The following is a 12,253-nucleotide window of genomic DNA, read 5'->3' as shown; positions in this document are numbered from 1 at the left end:
TTGCCATGTCTATGTATTATATGACTCATTGTGCTTATTTTAAAGTGACAATTTAGTTCAGCTGTGGGTACACATCCTTTGTACCAGTGTTCTTTGAACGGAGAAAAGTCAGCTGTTAAAGCCAAGTAATGCTTGTGGAACGGGTGGCAACAAGCTTCAACCAACCCAAGGCCACCATATAGCTATACCCCTGTTATTCATACAATGACCTAATGAGTGTGCTGAGTATAAAAGCAGTCATGATGCTTCGGTTTTGAGGTGCAGAGATTAGAACTATACGGTAAGTATGCATGCTGTGTGAGGGTGGAAGTAGATATCTGGTGTAGTAGTGCCATTCCACACGCACTGTTACAGTGATGTTGTGTAACGTTATGTCCGTGTTTAATATATGGGGAGGAACAGAGTTATTGTGAGTTTATATCTCAGGTCGGTCCGCACTCGCAATTATGAGTTTATACCTGTTTTGAGTTTTTTTCTCTCAGAGTTGCAAGAATCTTGTAGTTGAGGATGAGTTTGAGACAGAATTGTGAGATAAAGAGTCGGTTTTATCTTCTTCATCAGTTTTGATATTGATCATGTTTTATCCTATTATGGTCAATTGAATTGACTTCTAAATGATTTCTGGTTGTGAACAGGTCAAAGCAACAAACTGTTTTTTGGAGCAATGAAGGTCTATCAGATTGCCCTGTTACTCTTCAGCTGCCAGTTCACTCACACTCTGGGTGAGCTACTAATGTGATATTTGGGATCTTAAATGTATACGCTACATATAGGTCTGTCTATCCCAGAGTATTTATGATTAAAGTATCTATATTTGCAATCTCTTATTTTTGCACCATGTTCACAGCTTTATACTGTGTGGATGTGTGTGGCACCCTGAAGCAGATCGACGCCGGGTCCGGTTCAGTGGTTGGAGTGAACAAACAGAATGAAGCGTTTGTCCTTATTAATAATGTCTTCACAAGGGTCCACACATCTCTAAAGCACTTCAGTGTTGGTCCCGCTGGTCTGCTCGGTGTGGATACAGCAGACAATATCTACAGGCTGCAGGGTGACGGCTTTGTGCAGATTTCAGGTAAAGAGACTAGATACACAGATACACTGAATTCATAAGACCTGTTTAATCTTTCATTAATGCGTGATTTCTAATTTGTAGTCCTTGCTTTAAAGCCACAGTCCCAATGACATCCATTTATTATTCTTCCAGTTACTCTGACTAATCTTTCATCTAATCTGTCTGCATGTTAGGCCTTCTCAAACAGGTGGATGCTGGAGGTAGTCAGATGCCTGCAGGTGTCAATGTGCACGATAACATCTATTGTTCAAATATGGACGTCTTCAACCAATGGCCAATCAATTCTAGTCCTTGGGTTCAACTTGCCGGGAAGCTGAAGTATTACAGTTGTGGTCCTTACAGCTGTTGGGGGGTGAGCAGCAATGACCAAATCTTCATCATGAAGGTGAGTCACAATGTTGAATACAAGGGCTTCAGTACAAGTGGAAATGCACCAGGTTTTTAAAAAACAAAGTAGACCACACAAAAGTTTTCCTTTTTCCCTAACATTACTAAAGAAACTGGTGTGGAAGTAGTAAACACTGTTTCTTGATGTGACTACGGTTTACTGGTTTGTTTCTTTGGGTCTTGCAGGATGTGTCTAGTAACGTCTGTACTGGGTCTGGCACGTTTGAGAAAATTGATGGACTTCTGTCCATGATTGAAGTCGCAACTGATGGCAGTGTCTATGGTGTCAACGCTCAAGGCACCTTATACCAAAGGTGAACTGAATAGTCATATTACAATTTGTATGAACAAAAGTAGACGAATGATGACCTGATGTAAGTGTAACATCAATTTCGTCTGTTGCAGAACCGGCATCTCTCGAGCCAACCCCGCTGGCTCCATCTGGACCCCGATCGTTGTCTGTCCCAATGGACACAAACACGTGAGCTTTGACCTGGGAACGCTGTGGGTCGTCTGTGCTGATGAGTCCATCCGTAGATGTACTTTATAGTCTGTCATGAGTCAATGGAGCAACATGAGCTCGATCATTAACGGAAACCTGTTTTCAGTCTAAACTGAAATCTACATCTAAAAGCTGAACACCTTCCCATGTTTTGCTGTTGAATCAATAAAGCATTATGATGACATCTTAACAGACTCCTTTTAAATTATTAGGTTCAGTGGATCTCAAAGTGCATCCTTGGGTGAAATGTAGCTCGACCTATAGGAACTGTACACCATTTAAAAAAAAAATGTATTCAAATGGATTGTTTTTATTTTTAAAGACTAGAAATGCTTTTTAAACGTATTAAATGGCATTAAAAGAATAGAATGAGTAAGTGACTATTACTTTTTATTCTTTTAATTGAGGGCATTTAACTATTAAGATTTGCCTTGTTAAACATTGGATGATCAGGCCATTGCTATCAGACCATGCTACACAACTTGTCATCCAAGCTTTTGTTACAGATTGGACTATTGTAATGCTCTCTCTTGTCCACTGGCATCAAAGTCAAGGCACTGTTTGCTTCCAGAACAAATGGCTCTGCACCCCTACACAAACTCACTGCTTCAGATTTATACTCTCCAGAAGCTTGCGGTCTGAAGGTGAAAGGTGCATTGTGGTGCCATCCCAAAAGCACAAACTCACTTTCAGACCTTTACCTGAACTGTTCCATGCTGGTGGAATAACCTGAAAAAAACTCCAACCATTTAACAAAAACTGTGCTAAGCTAATTAGAATTTGTCACTGCACATATTGCTGCTTCCACACTCCTAATTTGTAAGTTCCTTTGGATAAAATGTAATTGAATAAAATAACTGCAATGTTACAGTAAAGATATGAGTCTACAGATAAATATAAAGATAATCATTTTAATGTAGAAATATTTTGCATATTTTAAATGATATACTAAGCTTATATTTGAATTCAAGTAACTGAAGTGCTATATACAATTACTAATACTGTAAATTTGCAGGTTCCTTTGATTAAATGTATTCTGTACTATATTTTGTACATTTAACAGAAATTAGCTGTAAATATTGCTTTTTATGTATAAGTACTACATTTACAGTTTGAAGTTGTGAGTGGTTCTCTAAAAAATAAAGATTAAAGGTGCCCTAGAATGAAAAATGTAATTAACTTTGCCATAGTGAAATAAGAGTTCAGTACATGGACATCACATACTGTGAGTCTCCAACACCATTGCCTCCTCCTTCATATGTAAATCTCGTAACTCAAAAACACCCTGGAAAAAAAGTGCTTCTCAACATAAACCCAACAGTGAGCAAGCGTTGGGGATCATTTATATGCACGCCCCCAACATTTGCATCTGTCCAAGCATGTTCATTGTCAGGCGGAACTGACGAAGCTAGTAACAATTGTAACAAATAGTAACAAATAGTAACATAGTAACAAAATGCTAGTAACAATTGGAAACACCAAGTAGCCTACCATACAAAATTAAATAAGTTGGTGTGTCTAATGACAAAGGTTAATATTATTTTGTATTACATAATACAACCGCATACGTTGCTTAGAGATCGTTCACTCGATCTTTCTAGCAAACGTCACCTTTTCCACCATATAAGTTAAAACAGCAGTCATTTGGCAAGGCTATTTATTTTGTAAACATTTATATTTATATTTTTGAGAACGTTTTTGCATGCTTGTATTAAGAGTACATCACAGTCACAGTCACTGCGTAGCCTACATTGTGACTAACGTTATAAACATGCAATATGGTTGACGAAAAAAGACGAGTCATCACTGGTTTTGGTTTTGGCAAGAGCTTGTTCGTGTGGTTGCCAAATTTCAGTAATTTAAATCCCCCCAAACAGAGCTTTTCTGTGAAAAAGACATGTATGCTATCCGGTGTTTTACCTAAACATGTCCAATCTGGAAACCATATGCACGCGAGCTCTCTCTCGTGGGTGGATGTTCTGAAAACACCAATAAACAAGTAAGCTGCATTTCAGCAATCTCCATTTGAGATGTTCTGCTTAAAGTGTCTGTGGTCTGTGTTCTGTCAGGACGGCCAGGACTCAGGACTTTGCTGTGAGCTGCTGAAATAAGCCAATCAGAGCAGAGCTCAACATTAATATTCATGACCCTTTCAAATAAGGCAAAAACAGAGCATTACATCCTAGGGACAATTTATAGGGTTGTAAATGGACCTGTGAAACTGTATCTGGACAAATTTTGCCCATAAATAAGCCAGGTTTATCACCAGGGTATTCTGGGTTTATCACCAGGTTCACTGAGGTGTGTCAGCCAGAACACCACTTAAGGCCAAATTTTCCAGAGATTATAATGAAGAGAGGGGAGATAATTCTTTTATGCTGTTTATTCCTTCATCTTTCTTGAGTGTAAATGTGAGTGTAATTTCGAGTGTGGTTTCTATAAAGAGAGAATGAATACAAATTAATAAAAGAAACATATATATATATATATATATATATATATATATATATATATATATATATATATATATATATATATATATATGTGTGTGAGGAATATATATATATATATATATATATATATATATATATATATATATATATATATATATATATATATATATATATATATATATATATATATATATATGTGTGTGAGGAATATATACATGTGTGTGTGTGTGTGTGTGTGTGTGTGTGTGTGTGTGTGTGCTTCTTTTATTCGTATTCATTCTCTCTGAATACAATTCAGAGAAATATAAAATACTGTTTTATATAAAATACTGTTTTATTTTATGTTGTAATGTGTATTAGTGCTGAAGGAGGAATGAGTAGATGACTATATCTCTTAAAGGAGGAAATAGATGACTATATCTCTTAAACCGCAAAATGTAGGCAGAGAGAAAGTATTCAAACACTTCTCAGATTTTCTACCATGCATTAAGTGACTAATGACGTAGATAGAACTTACTGTTGTCTATATACTTTAAAGCATCAATAGCGGTCCAGATAATTATATTTATGACCACCTCATATGTTACTCAGCCACAGAGTACTTAACATTCATAACAACACGTATTGTTTAAACATGTCTAAACACGATGTGACCCATTCAACCTGACATACTGAATCAGGTGAACCGAAGCTAGAAAGGAATGCACGAACGTGAATTATCATCCATGTCGAATATGAGAAATAACAGCTGACAAAGAAATACAATATCACGAGTAATGCAACAGATTTGCTTACTTTTCTCATTCACGCATACTCTGAGTAAATTTTCACTCACAATTATAATCTAACCGAACGATGTCTATCGTAATGAATACTAACTGCGTGACAACTGACTGACGGTCTCTATCGACGTCAGATATAATAAACAAACCCAGCGCGCGCTCTGCTACCCTGTTACACGCACTGAATAAACGGGAGTGAAAGTGAAAGTGAAACAAAGCACATTATGATCAACTGCACTAAATAATAGCAACACTAACATAACTTTGGGCCTTTTCTACAATCGTACATGGAAAAGCTATATTTTAAAATTAAATGACTTTAGATGGACAGATCAGCTTTATAAAAAAAAACATAAAAAACTTAAATTTGCAGAGATGGACTTGAAAATGAGTTGTTTTATATGTAATTTGACATATCAAGTAGAGGTTATCAGTATTTCCACAGTTAAATAAATGCGTATTCACAGTAATTTCATTAATTTTGACAGTAAAGTCTACTTATTTTTATGGTTTTAGCATTTTATTTAGTGAAATGGTTATTTGCTGTAATTTAACGTAATCTGTCTGCAAACTCTGCTGCCAGACTTTTACCATTTTATTTTACAGTTGTAAGATGAGAAATGATTTTTAGGTTATTCAGATTTTTTTTTTTTAACTTACAGGCAGTGGATTATTCCTATCAAGCATTTTGATATGCATTACTTCACTGTATCTATAATGTTATACAGTATGGCTGGGTACATTTTAAAGGTGCACTAGTATTTTTGCAGTAAAATATCCAAAAAACCACTAGGCCACAAATATATAATTTGTTCAGTTGAGTACCTACAATATCCCAAATGTTTCCAACTATTTGTTAATTGTGAGAAAATTGCTATTTTAACTAAGGACCGGGACGTGTCAGCATAGGAAGCGTCCCGTCTGAGGAAGTCGCCTGTCAACTGCGTCATATCTGCGGTGCCCTTGGTTTCGGGTTTTATTTGGCAGGAGCGCTTAACATAGTAACGTCATAACATCATTTTCAACACACTTAAACGTATCTAATATGATAAACAGAGCTGCATTACCTCATAATCATAACCGGAAGAACAGACATAGTGTAGGCGCCCGGCAAATGTGTCCCGTCCCATCATGATAAAAGTCCTGGTGCTCGGGAGGCGGGTATTTGTGTAACAATCGCTCCAGCAGCCGTGCTCAGCTCCACAATCCTGCTCTGCTTCACACTACAGTAACGTAATAACCGCATGCATGAACGTGATTTCTGCCCGAGTCCTATTTTCCACCGGCTGTGAGGTGAAGACCACATGTCCCAAGATGCTGCGCTCAAACTTGCCGTCATCAAATTACGCCTTTGATTTGAGCCGCCGAGCGAACGCACAGAGTAACATCATGACATAATTTTAAACACACTTAAATGTTAATAAAAAGAGCTGCGTTAAGTCAAACTCATGATCGGATAAGCAAAAATAGCGCCCGCGACTGTGCCCCGTCCTGTCATAATAAAAGTCCCGCTGCTCGGGAGGCGTGTGTTGCTCCAGTGGCCTTGCTCAGCTCCTCAACACTCTGTCCTGCTCTAATACATGGGCTACTTGTAACGTTTCATGGATTCACTGGCTCATTTTAGACAACAGAGAAGACATTTCTCAAAAATGTTCCAGTGTTTCCACAATGCGAACGCATAATGCAATTTTGTGTAAATTGTTACACTTTTACCTTTCATCAGCTTACATGTTTCAGTCAGGGCTACGAGCTCCAGTCCACCAGGCACTCTTTCCAAGGATTTCCTTTAAAGTACACTTTTCTTTCAGTGTTTTGTCCATTAAAACTCCAAAATTGTCATAATTTTACCAAGAACTTACAAATGGTTTTTCATCAATCTTCTTTTCCTTTCGGCTGTTCACTTTAGGGGTCGCCACAGTGAATCTTCTGCCTCCATCTAGCCCTATCCCCTGCATCCTCTTCTCTCAGAATGATTACCTTCATGTCCTCCATCCCTCAATCCATAAACCTCCTTTTTGTTCTTTTCCTCAGTGCAACTGTCTCCAAACCATACATCATCGCTGGTCTCACTACTGTCCTGTACACCTTTCCTTTCAATCTTGCTGGTACTCTGACACAACAGACCGGACACTTTTCTCCACCTGCTCCAACCTGCCTGCACACGCTTCTTCACCAGCTTCTCTTTTCCCTAAACTCACTGTTCCACTTGGTTCCCTCTCACAGCCCTCTTATTGCATGATTCATCAGTGCATTAGTATTCCAAATTAAAAAAAAATTGTAATTGGATCTTATATCGAAATGTAGTAGCATGGCTCCATTTTGGTATGTGACGCCTACTTTTCACAATCCAATCAATACCAGATGGTTAAATCCGGACCTGCATATTCTTTTTAGCACTGGATATCCTGTTTTACTGAGGTATGTCTGATTACGGAAGAAGAATAAGTTGTGAATGTCGTTTCACATTGACTTTTTATATCATCGCATATATTACATCAAAAGTTTATTTATGGGATGTGTTTCTACATCCAAGGAATCTGAATAACTGCATCTGTGAGTTAAACTGTGGGTCACTGTGGTGTATGCATTCAATTCTACCCTGTGCTGGGGCCCTAAGCCAATGCTGTCCCAATGTGAGGGCTGCACTCTCTGAAGGCCGCATTTGAAGTGCGATTACGTCACAGCGGCACTACGAAGGCTGTCCCAATGTGAAAGCTGCACCTCTTAAGGCCACATTTGAAGTGCGATTGCGTCACAGCGGTGTGACAAAGGCTGCTGCAATTCATGAGCGACTTCAAAATGCGCCCTTCGGTTCTCAGGCAAAGGAAGGGTACAGCAGATGGAACCATAGATATCCATAATAAAGGCTAGATGTCTCGTACATACTACATACTTATGAATAATTATAACCATGGACTTCAATATGACAGTAACATTGAACAGAACAGATAGGCTATAGGTGCAATGAATATAGGCTACACACACACAAGGTATTTATGTTAAATCAATATACAGGCAGCTTCTAAAACTCTCCAAAAATATTATATATATATATATATATATATATATATATATATATATATATATATATATATATATATATATATATATATATATATATCAAAACGCAATTTACTAGGATTTCCCCCCCTACATTTCACTGTGCCTACTTCAGAAATCACTTTTCCCTATACCTAATTTTGCCTACCATCAAATGCCTTACCTCTTCAGAAAGCTGAGACCCTGTAGTTTCTCAGGAAACAAGCTGAATAATTGTGTGAAGTAGGCTAGGCACAGAGTTATAGCGGCTAGAATATATATATATATATTTTTTTTTTTTTTACAAAAAGCTGCACGATTAAGTCGTTTATCGAAACAAAAAGCTGCAATTTCAACGTGTTAAAGCATCCAGATTTGTAGCCATGTTAATAACGTTTGTAATAAACCAAACAATTTGTAAATCCGTCAAGAGATAAGAGTAGGCTATTTATGTTCGTACAGATCACTCATCTTACATCAGGTTCCACAGAGCCCGACAGAAAGCTTGCCGGTGACAAGATGGCCTTGAAGCGCTTGAAGAAAATGAAACGTTGAGTGCATTAACACAGTTCACAGTTCCCTGCCCTGAGCAACCAGATAAACTTTAATTTCCCAATTTTTAAATGCTATTTATTTCTCAACCATTCTCTCAAGAAGAGGAATCAGTCCATTATCACCCTTTTCACTGTTTCTTTCTTTTTTTCATACACTTTCTTTAAATAGCCTTCAAAATATAATCTGCGTGGGGCTGTATTTTCGTCCCGCTCCCTCTATTCCGCACCGCACCATCCCGCTCGCGCGTAAAATTCACTCCGTGCTCACCAGCTATAAATTATTTTATTCCCGACCTGACTAAGGTCTATTCCCAGCTAAATTTAGATTTTGTTTCCAGAATCTATCTTTTAAATTTCCCTTACAGAAAGACACTGGGGATAGGAATTGTCCGTGCAATCATTTATTTTTCTCACAGCCTACTGTCAACACCACTAAAACAAATATCACAGAAAAATAGGCTAAATCAAATGTGGCATCTGTCATTCAGATTTATAAGAAAAAAATGCAAATAACGAAAACTAATGGCTAATAAGTCAATAAGTGTTTCTCTTCCGCCATCTGGCTCTAGTGGTCAATTATGTTGGATTTTAAATAATGTTTGAGTACGGTTCAAGTTATAATTTGTTCGTGTTGGCTAAATCAAACGGAGAAAAGTCATCTGAAAATGCTTGTGCAACAAGGGTGGCAGCTTCAATCCAATCAGCCAATGACCGAATGAGTGCGCTGCGTAAAAAAGCAGTCCTGATGGTGCAGTGTTATTGAGGTGCAGGTGCGGTGATTAGAGCTGTACGGTGAGTGACACACATGCTGTTGTAGTGTGTAACTTTATTTCCGTGTTTAATCCATTGGGAGCTTGTTGGCGTTTAGAGAATCTCGCAGTTGGAGCCGAGTTTAAATCAGAATTGTGAGTGGTGGGTTTTTATTTATTTCAATAAAACAGTCGCAATTAATGTTATTAACCCCCGGGTGGAAATGAGCGTCCGAAAGCACTACTATTGATGAAATAATGTGGTTTATTTTCATAGGTTTTGCTATTGATCGTTTTACCCTATTATGGTCAATTGAATTGACTTCTAAATGATTTCTGGTTGTGAACAGGTCAAAGCAACAAACCGTTTTTTTTGGAACAATGAAGGTCTATCAGATTGTCCTGTTACTCTTCAGCTGCCAGTTCACTCACACTCTGGGTGAGCTACTAATATGAGATTTGGGATCTTAAATGTATACGCTACATATAGGTCTATCTATCCCAGAGTATTCATGATTAAAGTATCTATATTTTCAATGTCTTTTTCACCATGTGTTCACAGCTTTATACTGTGTGGATGTGTGTGGCACCCTGAAGCAGATCGACGCTGGGTCCGGTTCAGTGGTTGGAGTGAACAAACAAAATCAAGCGTTTGTCCTTATTAATAATGTCTTCACAAGGGTCCACACATCTCTAAAGCACTTCAGTGTTGGTCCCGCTGGTCTGCTCGGTGTGGATCCAGCAGACAATATCTACAGGCTGCAGGGTGACGGCTTTGTGCAGATTTCAGGTAAAGAGACTGGATACACAGATATACAGAATTCATAAGACCTGTTGAATCTGTCTTTAATGTGTGACTTATAATTTTAGTCCTTGTTTTAAAGCCACAGTCCCAATGAGATCCATGTATTCTTCCAGTTACTCTGACTAATCTTTCATCTAATCTGTCTGCACGTTAGGCCTTCTCAAACAGGTGGATGCTGGAGGTAGTCAGATGCCTGCAGGGGTCAATGTGCACGATAACATCTATTGTTCAAATATGGACGTCTTCAACAAATCGCCAATCAATTCTAGTCCTTGGGTTCAACTTTCTGGGAAGCTGAAGTATTACAGTTGTGGCCCGTACAGCTGTTGGGGGGTGAACAGCAATGACCAAATCTACATCATGAAGGTGAGTCACAATGTTGAATACAAGGGCTTCAGTTCAAGTGGAAATGCACCAGGTTTTTAAAAAACAAAGTAGACCACACAAGTTTTTCCAGTTTTTTAACATTACTAAAGAAACCAGTGTGGAAGCAGATACCGCTTTCTTGACGTGACTATGGTTTACTGGTTTGTTTCTTTGGGTCTTGCAGGATGTGTCTAGTAATGCCTGTTCCGGGTCTGGCGCGTTTGAGATTATTGGTGGACTTCTGTCCATGATTGAAGTCTCAACTGATGGCAGTGTCTTTGGTGTCAACGCTCAAGGGGGCTTAAACCAAAGGTGAACTGAACAATCATATTAAACTTTGTATGAACAAGAATGATGACCTAATGTAAGTAACACGAATTTCGCTTGTTGCAGAACCGGCATCTCTCGAGCCAACCCTGCTGGCTCTGACTGGACCTCGATCATTGTCTGTCCCAAAGGACACAAACACGTGAGCTTTGACCTGGGAACGCTGTGGGTCGTCTGTGCTGATGAGTCCATCCGTAGATGTACTTTATAGTCTGTCATGAGTCAATGCAGCAACATGATCTCGATCATTAACGGAAACCTGTTTTCAGTCTAAACTGAGATATACATCTAAAGGATGAACACTTTCTCATGTTTTGCTGTTAAAGCAATAAAGCATTGACATCTTACCAGACTCCTCCTAGATTATTTGGTTCAGTGGCTCTCCGTGCATCCTCAGGTGACTTTTTGTTTTTAAAGACTAGAAATGCTTGTTTATGAGCATCTTAAATGACACCAAAAGAACTGCATGATTGAGTGACCTTTCTTTTTCCAGTTAAGGGCGTTTGACTAGTAATTACAATAACTGCTCAGTTAAGTGTCACAGACCACATTACTAGAACTGCCTGATCTTGCAGATTTGCCTTAAGCACTGGCTGATCAGGCCATTGCTATCAGACCATGCTACATGTCATCCAAGCTCTTGTTTCAGATTGGACCCTTATGCTCTCGTCCTCTTATTTTTGCTTCCAGAACAACTGGCTCTGCACCCCTACACACTCACTGCTTCAGATTTATACACTCCAGAAGCTTGCGGTCTAAAGGTGACTGGTGCATTGTGGTGCCATCCCAAAGAAGCGCAAACTCTTTCAGGCCTTTTACCTGAACTGTTTCATGCTGGTGGAATAACCTGACTAAATTTTCAGGAGACTGCTAAAGATGCTGCTTTTGTGAACACTTGACCCATGAAAAATAGCTCTTCTGTTTAACAAAGAAAATAGAATTTGCCACTGCACTTATTGCTGCTTCCATACTATTTGTAAATTGCTTTGGATAAAATGTAACTTATGAATAACTGCAATGCTATAGTATAAAGATATAAGCCTAAAGATAATTATCTTTTAATGTAGATATATTTGCATATTCTAAATGATGTACTAAGCAACGTGGGGGAGAGGACGCTGGCGTTGTCTGTTCGCCGCTTCTCCACCCACAAATGTTACTGCACTTTTAGATTTAGATTTTGTTTGTGACTAGTCTAACAGTCAGAGCTACAA

The 12,253-nt window shown here is 38.5% G+C and overlaps 2 protein-coding genes across 2 annotated transcripts; both read left to right on the top strand.

The window, feature by feature from the left end:
• Nucleotides 1-213: 213 nt before the first annotated feature.
• LOC137062107 (fish-egg lectin-like) lies at nucleotides 214-2,154 on the top strand. The gene is made up of 6 exons (XM_067432915.1): nucleotides 214-280; nucleotides 636-722; nucleotides 848-1,075; nucleotides 1,249-1,460; nucleotides 1,649-1,776; nucleotides 1,868-2,154. Exons 2-6 carry the CDS (start codon nucleotides 665-667, stop codon nucleotides 2,010-2,012), a joined length of 771 nt encoding a protein of 256 aa, XP_067289016.1. The 5' UTR covers nucleotides 214-280; nucleotides 636-664; the 3' UTR covers nucleotides 2,013-2,154.
• A 7,411-nt stretch (nucleotides 2,155-9,565) lies between these two features.
• Nucleotides 9,566-11,269, top strand: LOC137062335 (fish-egg lectin-like). The gene is made up of 6 exons (XM_067433220.1): nucleotides 9,566-9,584; nucleotides 9,892-9,980; nucleotides 10,104-10,331; nucleotides 10,501-10,712; nucleotides 10,897-11,024; nucleotides 11,106-11,269. Exons 2-6 carry the CDS (start codon nucleotides 9,923-9,925, stop codon nucleotides 11,248-11,250), a joined length of 771 nt encoding a protein of 256 aa, XP_067289321.1. The 5' UTR covers nucleotides 9,566-9,584; nucleotides 9,892-9,922; the 3' UTR covers nucleotides 11,251-11,269.
• Nucleotides 11,270-12,253: the final 984 nt, after the last annotated feature.

The sequence above is a fragment of the Pseudorasbora parva genome, chromosome 23 (genome assembly GCF_024679245.1).
Source record: "Pseudorasbora parva isolate DD20220531a chromosome 23, ASM2467924v1, whole genome shotgun sequence".
Taxonomy (NCBI): domain Eukaryota; kingdom Metazoa; phylum Chordata; class Actinopteri; order Cypriniformes; family Gobionidae; genus Pseudorasbora; species Pseudorasbora parva.
Note: the sequence above shows the minus strand (reverse complement) of the source record. Positions and strands in the feature narration are given on the sequence as shown.